A 19,134-nucleotide genomic window follows, 5' to 3' on the forward strand; every position below is an offset into this window, starting at 1 on the left:
ACATTGCCAAACGTCTTTCTTTGGAGAGCGATAGGAGGTCTTTCTTTCAGCCTTTTATTCCATGGCCTGCCATTTGTTACTTGGTTTGTGTTCCTGGAAGCAGGCACCCTCAGAAATAATGGTTGAAAAGCAGCAATATTATAAGTATTTTAAGGTATTTCAAAACAGAGAAAACATATCATGAAGAGAAATCCTGGAAGTTTAACAGGGCCATGCTTAACTCTATTAAGTCATCAGGTCTTAACAATTGGATATTTTTCATAATTGTGACATTATATAAATTACTGCACCCCGGGTTTTGGTGGGAATGTCTTTGTCTGGGAGCAGGGCAGCAAGCCACAGCTTCTCCTCAGGGAGAGGCCCTGAGCGGCGAGCACCCACGGAACTGCTCTCTGCCTGGCGGCTTCCAGTCCTTGCTTCTGGTAAGCTGAAGTAACTGTGACTTCTGCTCAATCTTATTATTTCAGTACAAATATTACGTGATGGGGGGGGTATTGTTGCTAATAAAAGTATCGGCAGAGATACATGAGTGGTGGCACTGCCAGCTGCTGTGGCTGGTTGCTGTCTTGCTGTGGAGTTCTGACCCGGCTGGGCCTGGCTGGGATTTTACATGGCATTTCCATAACAGTGTAAGCATTTTGGTGAAAAAATACAGAATATACAGCATCCCAGTGGCAGATGGCCGGTCTGTGGCTGAGTTGTGTTGTTTTCAGTCAGATCCTATGCAGCTTGCAGATAAGTTAATAAAAATGAGACACCCTTTCACACATTGATGCTGTATTAAAACCACATAGCTTTGTGGAGCTTGACATGGTAGGCTCTGACTGCTCTTAAATGTTCATCACTGTTAATTGCATCCTTGTGGTTGCCGCACATTTCTAATAGCTCTGTGTTCTAAATGTTTTTGGTCGTCTTGATGAAAAGCAGACATGTACATGTATGCTACTCGCTGTTGTAAATAAAATAAGTCTGGCTTAGGAATTGTGTTATAGTGCTGTGTAGTGACTCTGGAGCCTGCTCATGAAAGAGATGAAAGGTAAGTGTTTTTTTTTTTTTAAAGACGTTTCTTGATGTTTAAAGGAGTAGGCATTTTGCTAATAAAGCAAGTTATGTGAAATCAGTGACTTCTGTTTTCACAAGTTTTCCATTTATTCTTTCCATCTTTTTATTAAATATATTCGTATTTAAAATGTGTTTTTCAGAACAAGGACATAATTCAGTGTAGATTTGTGTATAATACTGTTAAGCATACATACATACACTTAATCCATATTGTGTCACTTTATATATACAGTAAGAAAGAAAATACAACGTAGTATTGATGTTCGGTACCCAGTCATTGAACAGACTTCTGTATGGATGTGTGCACGTGGCTTAGTTCAGTCTTTTATTACTAAAGGGAAGGGTAAGAGTTTTTTCTGTCTAACTCAGTCTCTCTGGTCTTCCCCACGTGCGCATCATGCCTCAAGTAACTGTTAAACCGAGGTCTGTTAGGAGGAGCTGAAAGAGAATGTTTTTCTGCTCTGCCAGCAAGGTGTGTGCTCCCTTTGATTACTGCTAGTACTCAACTCACCAAAAGAAATATGCTAGATAGAAGACTGGCTTGCTACTTCTCTAAGCAATTTTATGAAGTTGTTCGCTTTAAACTATTTTCTTTCTTGGGAATATGCATCAAAAAGTTGCCAGTCCACTATAAGATAGTCATCTTTTATTTATTTTTCACATGCTGTCATTTCCAAAACAGAACATTAAAATAGAAGTCTTCTAATCATTTGGTTGCTATGATGTTTGTATAACCTTTGGTTTAAACAACTGAAATGTTGGCTGCTTGTGTTCAAAAACTGAAGGGGCGATGTTGAGATAAATACCATAAAGTACAGCTGAGTTCTGGGTTTTGTCAGTATTTTGTGTAAATGTTCATAAATGCATTAATATGACACAAAGTAATGAACATATGTGGCATTTTATAATGATTTTTTTTTCTTAAGGTAAAAGGCTTAAGAATAAATTTCATTACAGTAATAGATGTATCTCTGCTGTTACATGTGAAAAGAAATCTGCATAGTTTTAGAACAACAACTAAAAATGTTTAGGCCAGATTTATGACTTACATGAATTGGTTTTTAAGATGCATGTGAAAATACCATGTAATTAAGCTACCGTGAAGATGAGTAACTCCTTGCCATGTGCAGATGAGGGGTAGGGAGGAGCAGCTTTGTTATGTACTGAGGCAACAAACTGTTCAAAAGTAACTTCACTTTATAATCTAAAAGAAACAAACAACCTTGCTCCACTCACCCAATCAAATTTTTCAGCTCTAAACTCTTAAAGTTCCACTTGGGAGCTGGGGATTAAAATTTCAGTGACACATTTTACATTCTAAAATTTTACAGTGTTTGCGAGAGTAGAAATAGAATTAATTTCCTATGTAAATTACTTGACTTTTGAGGACAAAAATAACTTACTTGGAAATTAATGCAAATTCCTCTGATCAAATGAACACTGTGAAAAACCCTTGCTTTTGCTGTTAATTGAGCAAACATCAATTCAGAGAATATGTATGCCTAAATAAGTTGCATAGAATTGATATATAATATTCTCTATTCCTTCCAGGTGTATGGAACAGAGGCAAAAGTATTTTTTGGAGGGGAGCATTTTTTTTATTCATAAGAGAACACATGTTAATGTAGGCAAAACCAGTGGACTAAAATAGCCTCTAATTTACTGTTTTCAGGCCAAGCTAGGGATTCTAAGCTATTGATTTCATTGGAATTTATTCCATTTTATTTATGAACTTAAACAAAAAAAACCCCACAATGTAAAGGAGAATACTTATTTTAATTGACTATTTTGGAGCCTTGCCTTTGTCATTAGGGAATAGCTGAAATAGTAACCATATGTAGTTCTGTTTAAAAGCCACAGACCGCAACTACAGTTATGTTAACACAATTTATTACTTAGCCTCTGAATTATATGTTTAAGAAAGTCGTAGACTTTGGTCCTAGCTTGATTATGATAGGTGGCTGTTACCTTCACAATCTCCTATCCATTTCACCTCAGCCCCTACGGAGCTGGTTAGCATGTAAAACATAGTTTCTGTGAAGAAAATTGACTGTAGGCTTGCAGTGTTTTAGTAAATTTTCACAACCTCTTGGGCATGGTTAGTGGACCAGCAGTGTTCATGGATCAAAGACATGAAAACCTTAATTACAGAGCGTCAAAAACAGGATGCTGGGATATATTTAACTTTTTTGACTATCTATACTAAAGTGAACTTCAAAAAAGAGATTCAGACTGCCACTTGCTTTTTATACGTGCTCATTGCAAAGAATTGCTCAGGGATAATTTGGTATAAAATACCATATAGAAAATGTTTGCATTTTATTGATCTTGTGTAACTTCTTGTACTACAGTGAAGATGAAATGTGCATATAAAAACAATAGGCATCAGAATCGATTCACTTAAAATCAGTCAAGGAAACCATAATTGACTGCTCATGAAAACTGACCGTATGGAAACATGAAAGATCTTACATGAAGTCTCATTGTGGCATCCTTGGAAGTATTTGTTCCTGGCTTCAGATCTGGGGGCATCCTGTGCTTTCAAGAAAGAACAGGTATACTGAAAGAAATGAGTATTCTGATTATCCAGAAATTCACTTTCAGTGGCCTATTTGAAATTCATCTCTTTTGGGGTCACTTAGGAAAACTCTGGGGAGAATTGTCTGTTCTTCAATATGGTTTTACACGAGTGCTTGTGAAAAATAGCGGACCACTCAAAAAACCTATGGGTACAGAAGCAAATTTTTTTTATATCACTTGCTGTCCATTGAGGTTTTTATCAATCTCCACCAATACTATTAAATAGTATGATTTTTTTTTTGGAGGTGAGAGTTAGGATTTGTTGGGGAGGAGGGCTTTTTGCTATGTCAGATTGAACCAAATCATATTTAATGAATGTACCTAAGTCAATATGTTTTTTGTGTGTATGTTTCTTCCACAACAGTTTTAAAAATCTTAGTTTCAGTTGTGGATAATATACATTTAAGGGAGCATGGAGAGAAATACAGATGCTTGCATAGAGAGTGAGGGAGAATCATGCACTCCCAGTTACCTCTTGATAAAGGGACTCTTCTGTATTTTACAAAAAACAACCAACCAAGCAACAACAACAACAAAAAAAAAAACACCTTAAATCTCCTTCATCTATTCTTACCTGATTTCCAAGACTAAAAAAAAAATAGAGTGAATAAGTGTGTTGCTTAGTTTTCTGGTCAATAAGAAGCTGACCTTAGAGGTCCCTGGGGTAGCTGAAATTCTGGTGGAGCCTGTAATCTCCATGGTAGTGATGAAATGTCATTGGCTACTCAGGCAACAGTCTAATAAGAAAGAAATCTTGTACAAATTAGTTTCTGATGAAGTCGTTTTAAGTCATAGCCTAAGTATGCTCAAAATTCTCCAGTGAAAATTTTCCTGAGAGAAACCTTTCCAAAACTTACTGGGGAGACTCAATACAACGCTTGATCATGGACTTTAATGTCAGCTGCAAAACCTACTTGTAGCATACCACTGTGAAAACTTGACTCTATCACAATTTTGTATAAATATGTAATTATTTAGAAATAAAAACTGAAATACTTAAGTGAAAATGAATTTTGGTTGGCAACTTCAAGCTCAGGAAGAGATGCCTGTGGAAGCTTGTTCTATATACTTTTCTTGGTCTCCTGTTCCTTCTTCTCTAAGGTTTGTTTCAGCACAAGAGTGCCTCTTTGTTTTGTTTGTTTGTTTTGTTGTGTTTTTTGGCCTTCTTGTTACTTACATTCTTGTATTTAGTATAGAATCATAGAGTAGCCCAGGTTGGGAGGGTCATCAAAAGGTCATCCTGTCCAACCTGTGGCTGAGGATGTTGATGTTCTGTGTCTGAGATCAAGATATCAGCTAAGTTCTCCCCCTTAGTGAGTTTGAAGGACAGGGGTGATTGGTGTGTTTTTAGTTTTCCAGCCAAGTGCAAGGAACCATTTTAAGGGTGTACGTTTCTGAGCTTTGCTCTGATGATCTAAGGAGCCAGGCCTCGCTTTCTGTATGTTCAGCAACCTACTCTTCTTCACACTTCAGCTGTTCTGTATTCTTCTTACTACGTTTAGCATTTACCATTTGGCAGCCATTTAAAAAATAGTACTAAATCTCTTGCATTTATTTTATCATCACTCTGTAGCGATTTCTCCAACCTAATTTTTTTCTCATGATTGCCGACTAAATTTCTCATTATTATTACAGAATAGTTGTATCTTTGTTGACTATGTTTAGGAAATCACTGCATCAGTAAAAGATAAGCTAGAAGCCTGCTGTTCTGTAACTTTCTGCAGTTCACATTAATTTAACGTTTCTTCATATCTTGTTTTGAGTCGCTATCTAGTTATGAGACTTATGTCTTCCAGAAAAGTTTGCAGTACTGCAGGTTCTGCAGTGATCATCTAATGATTACTGCTATTACTCTGTAGATTTACTTTATGATCATTGGTAAGCTAGTAAAAGTTGACAGGTGGTATACTTTTCCCAATACTATATCTGTTCCGACCCTCCTGCCTCCTCCCACACACCCTGGGCTTCCTCTTCTACAGACTGAACAGCCCCAGCTCTCTCAGCCCTCACTCGCATGTGAGGTACTCCAGTTCCTTCATCATCTTTGTGGCCCTGCATTGAACCAAAATCAGATGTTCTATATCTTTAAAATGTATGTATTTTTAACTGTGTGCGTGCACGCAGATGGAATAACCATATTATTTTAGGTATTGACAAAAGCTTCCACTCATTATAAGTTCATTAGTATTATAAGATGGCATAGCCCATATTTTTGTTGTCTGCTGAAAACAATAGTGTTGGCTGAAGAGATGCCAACAGAATGAATACGCAGCACATAGTGTATTTCTGTATTTAACTCGTTCATAAAGGATGTGAATCCAGCATTTGATGGTATTTTCTAGAGATTTTCATTTAAATCAGATGTGCGGTACCTCCATGTTATTGCTACAGCGATGGTGAATTTTGGCAGACACTTAGCTGTTATATTTACAGTTTAAAAAGTCATATACGTTGACGACAATAGTGAATTCTTTGGAAAACTTGAAGAAATGTTTTTCTAGTTATATACCACACAGCTGGTAAATTATCACCTGAAAAGCAAAAACTTTTTGTGTTCTTGTAATTTGCAAGTTTATCAAGTTTAATCTTTTGCATGAGACTGGAACTGTACTTACATATTGAATATTTATTTAATACAGTGAATCTCTCAAATCATTTTACCTTTGAAAAATTTTAGCACTTGTCAGCTTTCTGCTTAATTGATTTCAAAAATAAACATAGATAATCAGCTATTACAAGAGAAAAATATTGATTTTTGCCTTTGTTTTTCTAAAAGTAGGACATAAGAGATTACTACCTTGCAGTTATTATTGAAGTTTAATGAAAATACTATAACTGAGGATCTAAACTTCAGTGTTTGCCAAGGGGAAGGAAAAAGAAAAGATTGTTTTGGAGAAGTGTCAGGCTAATTGTAAATATTTGTGAATTTAATTTATGAATTCATTAGTGTAAACAAAATATAACAAATAAGATCAATTGCAGAGTGAACCATGACTATTAAGTGGTGAGACAACTTTCTGACAAGATGTAATATGTGTAATGTTTGTGCCAGAGGAGCTTTGTCTGCTCAGAGGCAGGAGGCAGTTGTGCCTCTACTCAGTTGTGGTGCATCAAGAATGATTTCTATTCACACAATAAAAAATTTGCAGTATTCTGCACCAGACTGAAAATGCAGCAAATTTGCAGTGCAGTTCACATGCCCTTATTCAGGTAGATCCAGACGTACTGCTGCAAGTGCTGTGTTATGTTGTCTGGCATCTTTCCAGGCGGATTAACCTGTTTATATACTACTAGCTCTCAGGAATAGCTTGAACTGCATGCTTGAACTACTTCCTGTGTGTTAGAACAGCACTGCATTATCACATTCAAGTGTCTCACTGCTCAAATCTGCATCAATATACTGCATTATAACATTGTTCTGTGCTTTTGCATCTCTCTCTTCATGTAGAAAGCACAAATTGTTTACTATTTTATGTTCTGTGAAAAGGAGAAGGTTCAAGAACTGTAGAAAAATGGTGAATAAGAGTATTTGGTAGTTGACTAAGATGGCTCAGCAGGATGTCTTACAGTACTAAATCAAAAACTATGATTTTAAATCTCCTTCCAAAACACCATAGAATGAGACTGGTCCTTCTGAAAGCTCCAAATGTGAATTGTGTGGGAGGAATTTTAAACAGCGTGAGTGTAACATGGATGAATATTTGACTGTTATTTCACTGTACCCCAATCTGCCTTCTCTGAACTCTTCATTGCCTTCTGCTGTGCTTCCGTATATATATATGCTTTCCCTATATATATATATATATATATGTATTTCCCTATACTTTCAAGAAGATAGGAATAAAACAGAAAAGCATTTGGAATAAACCCTTCAGGAAGGAAGGTAAGATAGCCTAGGAGAAGATCTATCAGAAATAAAACAATAAATAAATAGTTGGCAACTCAGAAGCTTGCAAAGACCTTCTTTGTGATTAGTTAGCTGGATACCTTTACTAGCAATGATTTTGGAAGGCTGAGGAACAGGAAAAGAAAAGGATCATGCCAAGATTTTGTACAGTTTGTATCAGACAATCTGTTTTACTGAAAGGCTGAGCTACGCTGATGTTTCCCTACCACACTTCTACTTCTTTGGTCCATACAGCAAGCTCAGGGATTACTTCTTTCTTCTCAAAGTGTTTGTGCTACAGAACTCTTCCTAGAAAAAAGAGCAGGAATTTGTTTCAAGAGCATCCAAGCATGTCTCTTCAACTAGATATGCCAGCCAGTGTATTTTGGGAGCTTGCCTTTTCACTTCTGTAACCAAAGTGGAGGATGAATGCTTCACAGCATTGTGAACTTTGGATTTCCTGGTGCCATATGAAAATCCCAGAGAGAAGTATTAATATAAAAAAGTTCAAGACTGAAAGAACTGGAGAATACTTTCACAACTGCCAGTTCAAAATTGTTTTACAGTTTATCCCATTGTCTTTATTTCTCTCTTACAAGAAACGCATCACCCTTGTTTTGATTTATATTCATAGAAAAACACTTTATTAACATTAAAGGAGCTAAATTTTAATAGAAGTTTCATAGAAACACCATTCCCACTTACCATACTTGTTAGATTCAACCGCAAAAGCGTGAGATTTATAATAAAGCGTGTATCCATATGAATGAAGCTGCTGCACATGCAGTGGAAAGTACAATCTGTAAACTTAAAGCACTTCACAATAAGTTACATGAAACATCTATATTCTCCTATGTTTTCTTAAATACTTCTATTAGAATGTATATGTTTCACTGATGAATGTTATCTTAGAAGAAGCACTGTACTAAATCAAGCAGCTCTTAAAATGTCTGAATCTCTTGAGCTTTCCAAGCTTTTCAAAAACATTCTTCCTTGCTCACGCCGATTTGATGTCTTAATCAAGATGGACATTACTCAGCAATGTGGTACGTAACTGTGCCCAACATATGTTCTTTAGTTTCCCAAATTTGCTTTAGTTATTCTTTTCTGTGAGCCATTTAAACAACTTTTAGTGACCGTGGTTATATAACTATAAATTTGTTGTTGGTTTCTTTTTTGCCTTAAGTTTGACTTTTGAATTAAACAACTTCTACAATAGCTTTCATTAAAGTTTTTAAAATTGTAGCTACTTTCTGAAACACAGCAGAACATTTACATTCCGGTCTATTAAGGAGCCGAGAGGTCTGGCTGCAGGATTGGCAGCAAGTGATTTAGGTTTCATCAAATTCACCAGTGCAGCTAAGGAAATGTCATTTGTGCCTAAGCATGTGCCTAAGGTCTTACTGACTTCCTGAAGATTCACAGCCTTGTAAGAGGCAGAATTACAACAAAAAAAAATCTGCTTCCAGCAGCTGACACTTGTTTTGTGAATCCAGAAATGGAGCTGCACCAATTAAGCTGTTCCAGAAAACTCCTTCCAGAAGCAGCTGGTCATTGTCATTCTTGTTGTTCTTTAGTGCAGCTGTATACAGACTGATATCTCTGCCAAAACTGTAGCAAAGTGTCTCGGTATTATCAAGGTTGGTGTAGAAAAGCTGAAGCTATCCAGCAACAAGATGTCAAAGACAAATGCACCTCCAAAAGAAACTCCACTTCTTGCAGTTTGTGGGAAAAGCATGACAGACATGTACGTGTATTCCCAGAAGCACCTGCCAAAAACCTGTGCATGCAATTGGGATGTACATATGTTTGTGTGCTTAACTATATGTTTATGTGTATATATATATATATATATATGTATATATATATATATATAAAATTGACATCAGCTTTCTCTTTGATGATTTTTTCCTGTTGTGCATAATTCTTTCCCTTTATGTATTTATTTAGTTAATCTGGGCGCTTTTCAGTTCCACACTCTCCTGACAGTTCGCTTCCCATGGACAAAATCCTTAAACTCTCTAATTGTTTTGTTCTTTTGCCCCTTCTATGAGTAGATTTTTAAATAAGATGAGAATTTTTAGTGTTTTTTATTTAGTACTAGATATTCTTCCCCTTCCTTTCTTCCAAAGCCTTACTTGTTGTTTTCAACTTTTTACTCTTTATCTCATATATTTCCTTAAGAAATTTAATATTGTAAGTCTGTTAACTTCTTCTGCCAGTTGATTTTCTTAACAATACTTTTCTTTCCTGATGTCAAGGTACTTAATAATATTTCCTCTCATTTTGAGCATCCATTCCATTCAGCTGCAATATTATCTAGTTTACCTCTTCCTTGGAACTTTCTGTACTTTAAAGAGTCTGCTGATACTTGCAAACAGCAATAAAGCAATATAATTCATTTTGCACCTTTTTCTGAATTTCAGAGCATGGTCTTAGTTTGGCAGGTTTAACACAGCACATGGTTCCAGGTACTGTTCATACATAGCCTATACTTTTGCACAGTTAGCATATCCCGTGTTCAGGACTCTGCACTTGTCTTTGTGAAACTTGGTATGTTCTTGTCAGTCCCGTTCTCTAGCAGGGTGTGATGCCAGTTAACAGCAGTCTTGCCATTCAACAATTTAGTGCTCCCTCAAATTTGGTGTCATTGGTAAACTTGATTAAGACTTATTTCATGCCATTTTCCACTTCGTTAATGTAAACATTAGGCAGTATTTGCCACAATATCAACCCCTGAGAACATGACTCATAACTAGATCTCCTGTTCAACTTTAAACCATTGATCACTGTCTTTTCAGTGGCGGTCCAGTCAGTTGTCCACTCATCCATGTGAAACATCTCTCCTCAACATGGCTACTATACCAAAGGAGCCCATGTCAACAGCCCTGCTAAAGCCAGCATAGCATACTGTGCACCACTCAGCTACAGAGCTTGTTATTTCATCAAAGATGTTGATTGAGCTGTTTTCCCCCGGTCAGCATGTGCTTTCTGTTCTCAATCAATTGCTTGTTCATGTATCTGAAAATGCCTTCTATGAGGACTGGCTCTCTAAGGTGAGATAGTTCAGTCTAGACCTCCTGAACCTTTTCCTTGCCTTTATGAACGTCTTGCCCAACATTTTCGTTTCTGTTTCCCCAGAAAATCAATCATAATTGACAAAGTACCTATAAGAAACTTCAGAGTTTGGAAGTTCTCTTTTCTACAGTAATATTAGTGAGGGTTTTTAGCATAATTAAAAATTGTTGTACCGTCAGAAACAGTCTCCTTTATAGTTTTTCTTTCTGAGTATCTAAACTTTTATGCACTAGGAAAGGTTTCATCTTGATAGAAGAAATTTTTTTTTTTCATTAAGAGCAATCAATTACTGGAACAGCCTCCCCAGGGACATGGTAGAATCCCTGTCTCTGGAGGTTTATGAGATACAACTAGACAGGGAGCTAGGGTGGATGACAGGGTTCTAGCATTATATGCTATTTAATGGAAAATTTTCAGTGACTACTACTTCCAACTTTCATTTGTTCAACCACTGTTCAATCTCTTTATAGTTAAACAGACCCAGAGTCTTTTAGTAGATCCGTTGTTTTAGATGACTGTCGACTCTTTGCATTTCATAACATAGCTATAAGATTCCTCTTTCATCCAAACAGTATTTTTCTAAAATGAAAAACTGATTTCTCAATGAATCACTTTTTATACCCATAGAAATCTAATACTAAAAGGGTGTTAATCCATACTAGTTTTTAAAATGTATATATATAAATATGCACTAATGATGTGTGATGCATTTTTATTGCAAGTGTTAAAATTAGAAAATCCCATGAAGCTTAACAAAGAAGAATAAAATGAAAGAATGTGAACTTACATACGTATTTGAAAGTTTGTGACTTTGCTAATGAGTTGTTAGAGATGCTGCTGTGCACCAAATGAATGCTAGAATGCATAGATATGTGTAGCATGTGTTTATGAACCAATTCACTAAGAGATAATTGGACTACACTGGAATATTGCACCTATTTTAATAGTTTTTCCAATGTTTTAAACTTCTTTTTTTGTTTGTTTACTAGCTCAATTAACCAGGCTGTCTGTGAAGTGTTTTATGAAGTATCCAGTATTTAGGTTTTGCAGTCTGCTGGGACATTAGACATGTACTGCAGTCTGTAAATGTATTGTGAATTAATCACCCTTTTCCAACTGAATATTTAATGAATATTGATCACTTTTCAGTCGTGAATTACAATGCACTGTATCATTTGAGTGTTATTTGTCAAATACTTTTTACAAATTACTATGCAGGACCTTTTATCACAGCTGGTGTAGTTTAAGGTTTGGACAGAGTCACTGTGAATGAAGCCCTGCTGTGAAATAAAAGTCAAAAGGCATCTTGGCATCCCAACCATTTCCTTGGGAGAAGATTACAGCCTGAGTATGTTGAACTTTATTGCCATGGGCCTCATGACAGTATTCAGAAACATGCATGGCATTTCTGTTAAAGAAACTCAGATGTGCTTAGACGCAAGGGATGGCATTCTTGTGTTTATCAGTATCTTAAAAAAGAAAAGAAAAAAGTAATGCTTTTTTATTCTTCTAGGGTACGGTAAAAATTTTGTGAAGAATGCGTAATTTATGCACATAAAAATTGAGGTTCCTGATTTCCTAAACATAATTTGTTGCAAGAAAGAGGAAATTACTAGTCTGAATCCTAGACAGAAATGTATTTGTTGAGAAAGAGGTGGGGGCACGGAGAGAAAAACTCGACAAGTCTTTGAGTAAAATGTTGTTGCCTGTGTTGGCTTGCTGGGAGATCAAAAGTGCGATGCAGTTGTGTGGAGAAAATGTGCTGCACTGATAACTTCTGAATATACAGAATAAAGCAAAAGGAAACATTTAGAAAATCAATGAAAAATGATATGGTCATGTGCTTCCATCTGAATTGTATCAATTAAATTCTGTCTTTTGTATGTGATGAGGGTGGACAAACCTATGAGATTCAGGGTCAGGTAAAGCCAAATATGAAGTTATTGGTGAAATAAAATCCTTCCAATATGGAACGGGATCTCCTGCTTCCCTGAAAGGCAGGTTTACAACATTTTGCATCTTATTGCTGACATCTGAGGTTTCCTAATGAAAGTGGTTCTTATGGAGGCTCATGGTCAGGCAGAAAGACCACATGGTCTAAACAAATTGGCGAGGTTTCTTCTAGGTTGGCTGCCATTCCTTTGTCACCAGCTTTGGCACTTGTAGTAACGTACAGCAATCTCACTGTCATGTAATGACCATAGAAAGTGAAGAAAATGTTACATCTGGCATAATTCAGAGCACAGGTAAAGTCAAAGTCTGTCTAGTATGGGCTTCCTCTCAAAATGCTGCTGTCGCGCAATAACTTGGTAGCAATCTGAGAAATTCATCTTCAAAAGCTCACAGCATGATTGTAGTGAATGTTAAACCTGGAAACAAGAGATAGTAAGAGATTACATTTTTGTTTTTATCTATCAAGAATCACTGCAACAGTACATAAGTAGAACAAAAGTTAAATTAAAAACTTGAAGTAGTGAGTAACAAATGTAAAATGTTCTACAGTCATTTATGAAGGTAGATGTGATTTTGTGAGTTAATAGTTTTGAAATAGCGTAAATCTTTATCAAAGTGTGAAGCTTTAAAAGTAATGAGAATTAAATACTCAGCAACTGATAATGTGTGATAGTATCTTCCATGTTTCTTGTGTATTTTCATGGTTCTGTTGATAGATTAGTCTACAGGTAATCAGCTATATGGGTCTTCCAAGTATGTCTTCATATCCTGTCTCTCAAGTCCCAGAAGAATTGTGTCTAGTTTAAAAAAAAACTTCAGTAAAGTTGGATTTCACCTTTGGTGACAAGAAGAAATTTTGATCCCATTATAAAGAAGCGGTAGTTAGCAGTGATGCTAATTTTACTAGGCAAACTGCATATGAATGCCAGAAAGCAACTGCACACTGATTTTCATTGAAAAGACAATTTTGCTTATTTCAGTAAGAAAATTTTATCCCAAATGTCAGAAAAATTGGATTCCAGAGTTTCTTTTGAAGTTAATTATAAGCTGTTAGTAATAAGTTAGTAATAAGTAATGTAATCAATTAGTGTCGTACTTACATTTATTTCAGCAAATTCTGAGTATTGCTCCAGAGGATGGATTTGGCTGTAGAGTTAAATCTTGCAGATTAAATACTTCTAAAATTAACACCCGTTCCAAATACAACTATTTTTTGTCTGGTTTCATTCAAGGCGACGTATAATTGCATTAGATGTAATGAGTACAATGTAAAACTGGTAGTTTGTTTACTTGGATTTTTAACTCTGCTGAGACTGAATATAAAGAATGTTGGTCATAAGATAGATCAACATGGAATAGGTATTTCTTTTGAAATCCTGTAGTGTTTTAGGTGCTTCTTTCAAACCAGAATGAGACTTGGCAATAATCTGTATTTGAGTGAAAGTCTTGCTTTTTTCTATCAAGGAAAGTAAGAGATTATGGTAGATTATGTCTGTAATTGCACCGTGGGTATTTCTGAGGTGCTAGAATGTCTTTTCTCTCGTTGTTTGATATATTTGGATGGGTTTTATGTTTGGCTTTGATAACAGCCTGCCACTTTTTGCAGTTTGATTACATCAACATTGCATTTATGTATAGATACGTAAGTTACTCAGTTCATGTAAAGAAAAGAAAAAATGATTTATGTAAAATCAGCTCATTAAAATTAAATTTTAATTTTGAATTCAGTTGGAGTTCTATGTGGTGACTCCCTACTCCTTTAGTTGACCAATTTCTTTTTTTAATTGCTTTGGGTTTGATAGTCAGAAGTATTTCCATAATATGAATGGTATTAATAATAAAAAGAATAGAATTCAGTAAAAATCTGCCTTCATAGTATATTCATAATAACAAAAATTCAAGCACCAATGAGATCATCTGGAAATTTGAAATGGGTATTTCACCTGTACTTTTTAGCTAATGTAATTACTGTGCACATAGTTAGCAATGTTACACGTGCTACGTTAGCAAGTCTTATCTTAGCACTTACAGCAGATTGTACTAGCAAAAAGCCCCACACATGGTCAAGAGCTGCCATGTTTAGCTTATTAGGTTGAAAGCATTCGCTGCATGTTCAGTTCATGTGATAGGCTTGTGAATTATTCCATTTATTTATAGTGCTGTTGAATGTAAATCAGAATTGGGTCCTAAGTTTTCAGCATACTCAGATTGCTATGGGTTATTAAAAATGTGGTGTCCATTTGAAAAGCTCATTGTCCAAAGCAGCATACAGTTTAATACAGACATGTTCCTTACCAACTAGCACTTAATGAGAGAGATTTTCAAGATGGTTATATAGGGAAAATAGTACTTGAGTGGGAAACTTCAAATGTTATCAGGTATTTAATATGTCTCTCCCAGATTTTTATCATGTGACTAAGGGAAGGCAGAAATGTCTAAATATCAGTTATTATTTTCTGTGACCTTTTCAGCAAAGAGTGTAAGCCTGTGCCTATCACTGTTTTTCTCCCTTGAACTTGCTCTTGTAGCCAGTGGACATCAGCAGATGCTTAAAGGAGTTGCTGAATCCAGGCTTGCACCTCAGGAAAAAACCTTACCTGGGGTGGCTTTTTTTTGCTGTTCATTGCTAGGATCAGACTGTGGAGGGATTCTCAATTTGATGATGACAAACTACCTTTTCTAAATAAGAGTTCAGGTCGGTACTTGTTCTGAAATCAAGGAAGAGCTGTCTCTCCTTTCCAGTACTGGAGGCCTGAGCCATCCACATGATTCCAAAAGCCTCTGGTGCCTCGCTAGGTGCCAGCAAGCCCATGCATCTAAGCAGCCTAAATCTGCAGCTTCCTAGCTGTCATTTCTTAGTATCTAACCACAACTGTTTTACTTCATACTTAGCTGAGTAGAACATCAAATCAAATATATTATCAAGGTAAGTAGTATGAGGAAAAATAACTTTTAAAATAATTTTTGAATTCAGTTTAGCCAAAGTACTTTTAGCGTATCTGAATTACTCTAAAACTTCCAGTCTGCTGCAGAGTTCATTGACTACTTATCAAAGAAATACGTGATCAGTATTGTCAAAATATGTGCCAGATCTTCACCCCACTTAGATGTGGATTCAAAGCACTTTGCACGTGCCAGTCCAAATGATGGAAGTCCAAATTTCGTTGTCATAAGGCATTGTTTCTAAAAAATACATTGTTGAGAATATTTGTTCCTCTCCATCACTACCCTTTGTGTTTCAACTTTATTGTGTTGCAGTGTAAGAAAACAGCTCTAATTATTTTTATATTTGATTTGCATACTTCTGTAAGAGATATTTTTCACGACTGGTAAAGACATTGTTATATGTAAAGCAGCTGCATTTCTTTGTTTCAACTGCCAAAATTCATTAAATACAATACATATATGACATTTCCAGTACTTTGGTTTGCATGTAAATTGAGAGGCTACGATTTCACTATAACAGCTCCGTTAGCTCTTGTGTTCTGTCACGCTACTAGAAGGAAGATAAATAGTTGGTTAATTTCACTATTCTCAAAACAGCAGTATTGTACTTCATTCCAAACTGAGATCATTTTACAGGTTTTGTCACATGCTACAGAGGAAAATATATGTAGATAATACCTCCATACTACAAGTCCAGGGGGTACTGCTGACAGAGAGTATGTAGAGAATTTCATACTTGCAAGAAGGAATGGAAAAATAATACATGATGTTGTTTATGTGGTGGTGATATATATCTCTGAGACATATGTTAGCTCTTGGAATATTGGATGCTCTTTAGGTGAAGATGCATTGCTCAGTTTTAATAAAAATATTTTTATGTATATTTTGGGTAAAAGCCAAAACTCTTACAAATAATTTGAGCTAAAGGATTAAGTGGATATCTTGAAACAATCAGGAGGGATTGTTTGGTAACTGGTTATGGACAAGCACGTACAGAAATAAGGTAATGTATTTCCTTAGAAACTGTGGAGTATTTCTGAATGTTGTAAAGTCGTATTTTAAATTTGGCATTTTAATTCTAATTCTAACATGAAAACTCTGGCAGGAGAGCCCTTGTGACATTTCAATTTTGTAATTTGATCAGGTGTTACATAGAATTAATAGAATTAATGTTGTTTTCTCATTCATCATTCAGTGGCACAGTGGTGCTACATTTGTCTAGTAAGAGTATGTGTGTTGTGTTTCTCAGGGTAGGCAGAGAACTAATTAAGAAAAATCGAGTAAAGATAAAAAAAAAGAAAGTAGTACATTTTTTTAACTCACTGAACATTTTTGTTCTGTTTTTAAAGTCTTGAAAAATCAAATAGTTTGTTTTTCAAAATATTAGGTTACATTCCAAATCTAGTTTCTTAAAAGACTTCTGCAGTAAAATCAGTATTTTTATCAGTGCAATTACTAGTTGATTTACTTTGGCTTAACATTTTCAGCCTAGAGAGGCACGAATGACACACTTGGCTGTTGAGTGAGGCATTCTGAGATGGGAAGAGGGTGGATTTTCATCTTCTTTTAAAGTTAACCTTAAACCAAGCTTCTGTAGAGGCTGTAGAGGTGATTATTTCATATTAAATAAATGTTCATTTCTTTATGTAAACTTCCTGAAAGTACATTCTTTGGTCATCACACCACTTCCATTTTACAAAATGTCCAGATTTGCTGTGTACCTAAATGGAAGCAAGTTACATTTTTATTGTTTCCTAAATGAATAATACATTTATACATAAATTTTGTTGGTGAACCTGTATTTTAGGCATAGGAATGGAGAAGACTGCTAATAAATTCCTTAAATTTGAAAAATCTTGGCAATAGCCATCTAGCACAAATTGAGGCACAATATGTATGTGTACACACACACACCCACACCCCTATATTTGTCTTATGTTATATCAAGAGATCACAATATGCATTACATCTAAGAAAGAAAGAGGGACTTCATAAGGCTGAAATGAAATTATATTACACATGAGATTGAGAATGATTTTGCTTAATTTCTTCATATGTTTCTCTTGAAGGATTGTTCATCATCAGAAGAATATAGTGTTGCTGCAGCCTTGCTACCCCTGACAACTGCTTTCTATAGGGTGAGTCCTCAGTAACATTCATAAAAAGCACTCCTGTTTTTTATGTTTTTACATACATTGTTGTTAAATGGAAAAAAGTAAAAATGAGAGGTGCATGATTGGTATCGTGAGTGTTGAAATAAGATTAGTAAAGTTTTGATTACACAGTCAAGGAGAAGGCAAGCTGCATGGAATGTAGAATAATTTCTTCTATACACTTCTAAGCTTCAGTAGAAGTACTGAGATCTTGCACGATTTCTCTCACAAAAAGATCACTGAGATCTTTTGTGTAATAGTACCCTGCTTACTATTTAACTGAAATTATACGTTCAGAAGTTGAGACCCCAGATGTAAGTAGCATGATGATTTTTTAATGTTCCAGACCTGAACTAAAAAAATAAAGTAACCTGACTGTTGTTTGCACAAGCCAGCTGTTAATGCATAATAGAAAAAGAATTTTGTTTTTCCCAGATCTAATCCTCAGGTTCAGTGATGGTCCCCTTTGGTATGTCCCATTAGATACAATTGTTTGGCAAAAGTACTTATTTTGGTATAAAACTAAGTTATTCATACTAAACACAAACTGATGTGTTTTTCAGAGCATAAGATCAGTAGACAAACTTTATAGTGACTAGTTAAAATTAACAGTTTATACATTCTATTTGGAATTTGAGTCTAAGTGAAACTTTTTGAAGCATTTTTCAGTTTCTCCAGAGGTTTTTGGTATTTCATCCTTGACTGGAGTGATTATGTTATACCTGAGATGAACCTGCATAGAAACAATGATCTGTTTGAATATTCTTAAATTAAGAAAAATGAGTAACATTCTTTAACCTCCTTCAAATTTCCCTTCATAATCTTTTGGAGGGATTCTCGCTCTAGAGTTAAATGAAACTAATGTTCCTTTTTCCCTGTTTTGGGAATAAATCCTATCAAATCCTGCTACAACTTTTTTTCCCTTGACCTTCGTGCTCCTAACATATCAATTAACAGCTTATAAGTCTTCTGTTTGCTGGATTTTTCTTTATAGAAATCTTAGACTGGTAAAAGTTTTGCTACGTAACAAGGCATATTGCTGTTCTGTCTCTGATAAGTCCAGAGGAATGTACAAACTGAAGTTCAAATCATTCTGGTGGAATGAATTGTTTTTTTATTAAAAGAACATTCTGGCAAAGCTGGTACGTTTGCATTGTCAAACTGTGCCATGGCTTTTTCTACGGAATTGCTTCTCTGTTTCACAAAATTAGCATATGCAATGTTGTTTATACATATATTCATGCATACACTCTTCAAGCTGTATTTCGTTTTTCTGTAGACAAAGTGCAGGTTTTACAATACTGCTGCTTCAATATGCAAAAATGTCTTGCTTCTTTTCTAAGTGTGATTGTTTTTATCCTTTCCAAAATTGTGAAGTAGTGCTTGGAAGTATGCGCTTGTTTTTACTGATGTTCTTGTTATCAGAACACCATGTTTAGTGCCAGAAGCATATTAAATATTATTTCATATGGCCAC

At 35.5% G+C, this 19,134-nt stretch overlaps 1 protein-coding gene across 7 annotated transcripts in view; it reads left to right on the forward strand.

Annotated features, from left to right (window-relative positions):
* SBF2 (SET binding factor 2) overlaps positions 1-19,134 on the forward strand; it is a 243,563-nt gene that overhangs the window by 155,392 nt on the left and 69,037 nt on the right. For all 7 annotated transcript variants that reach the window (XM_021401517.1, XM_021401520.1, XM_021401521.1 and 4 more), the window contains one exon: positions 17,575-17,643. In XM_021401517.1, the coding sequence (XP_021257192.1) occupies positions 17,575-17,643 (69 nt within the window). The remainder of the gene's footprint in view (positions 1-17,574; positions 17,644-19,134) is intronic.

Source organism: Numida meleagris, chromosome 6 (assembly GCF_002078875.1).
Source record: "Numida meleagris isolate 19003 breed g44 Domestic line chromosome 6, NumMel1.0, whole genome shotgun sequence".
Lineage (NCBI taxonomy): Eukaryota > Metazoa > Chordata > Aves > Galliformes > Numididae > Numida > Numida meleagris.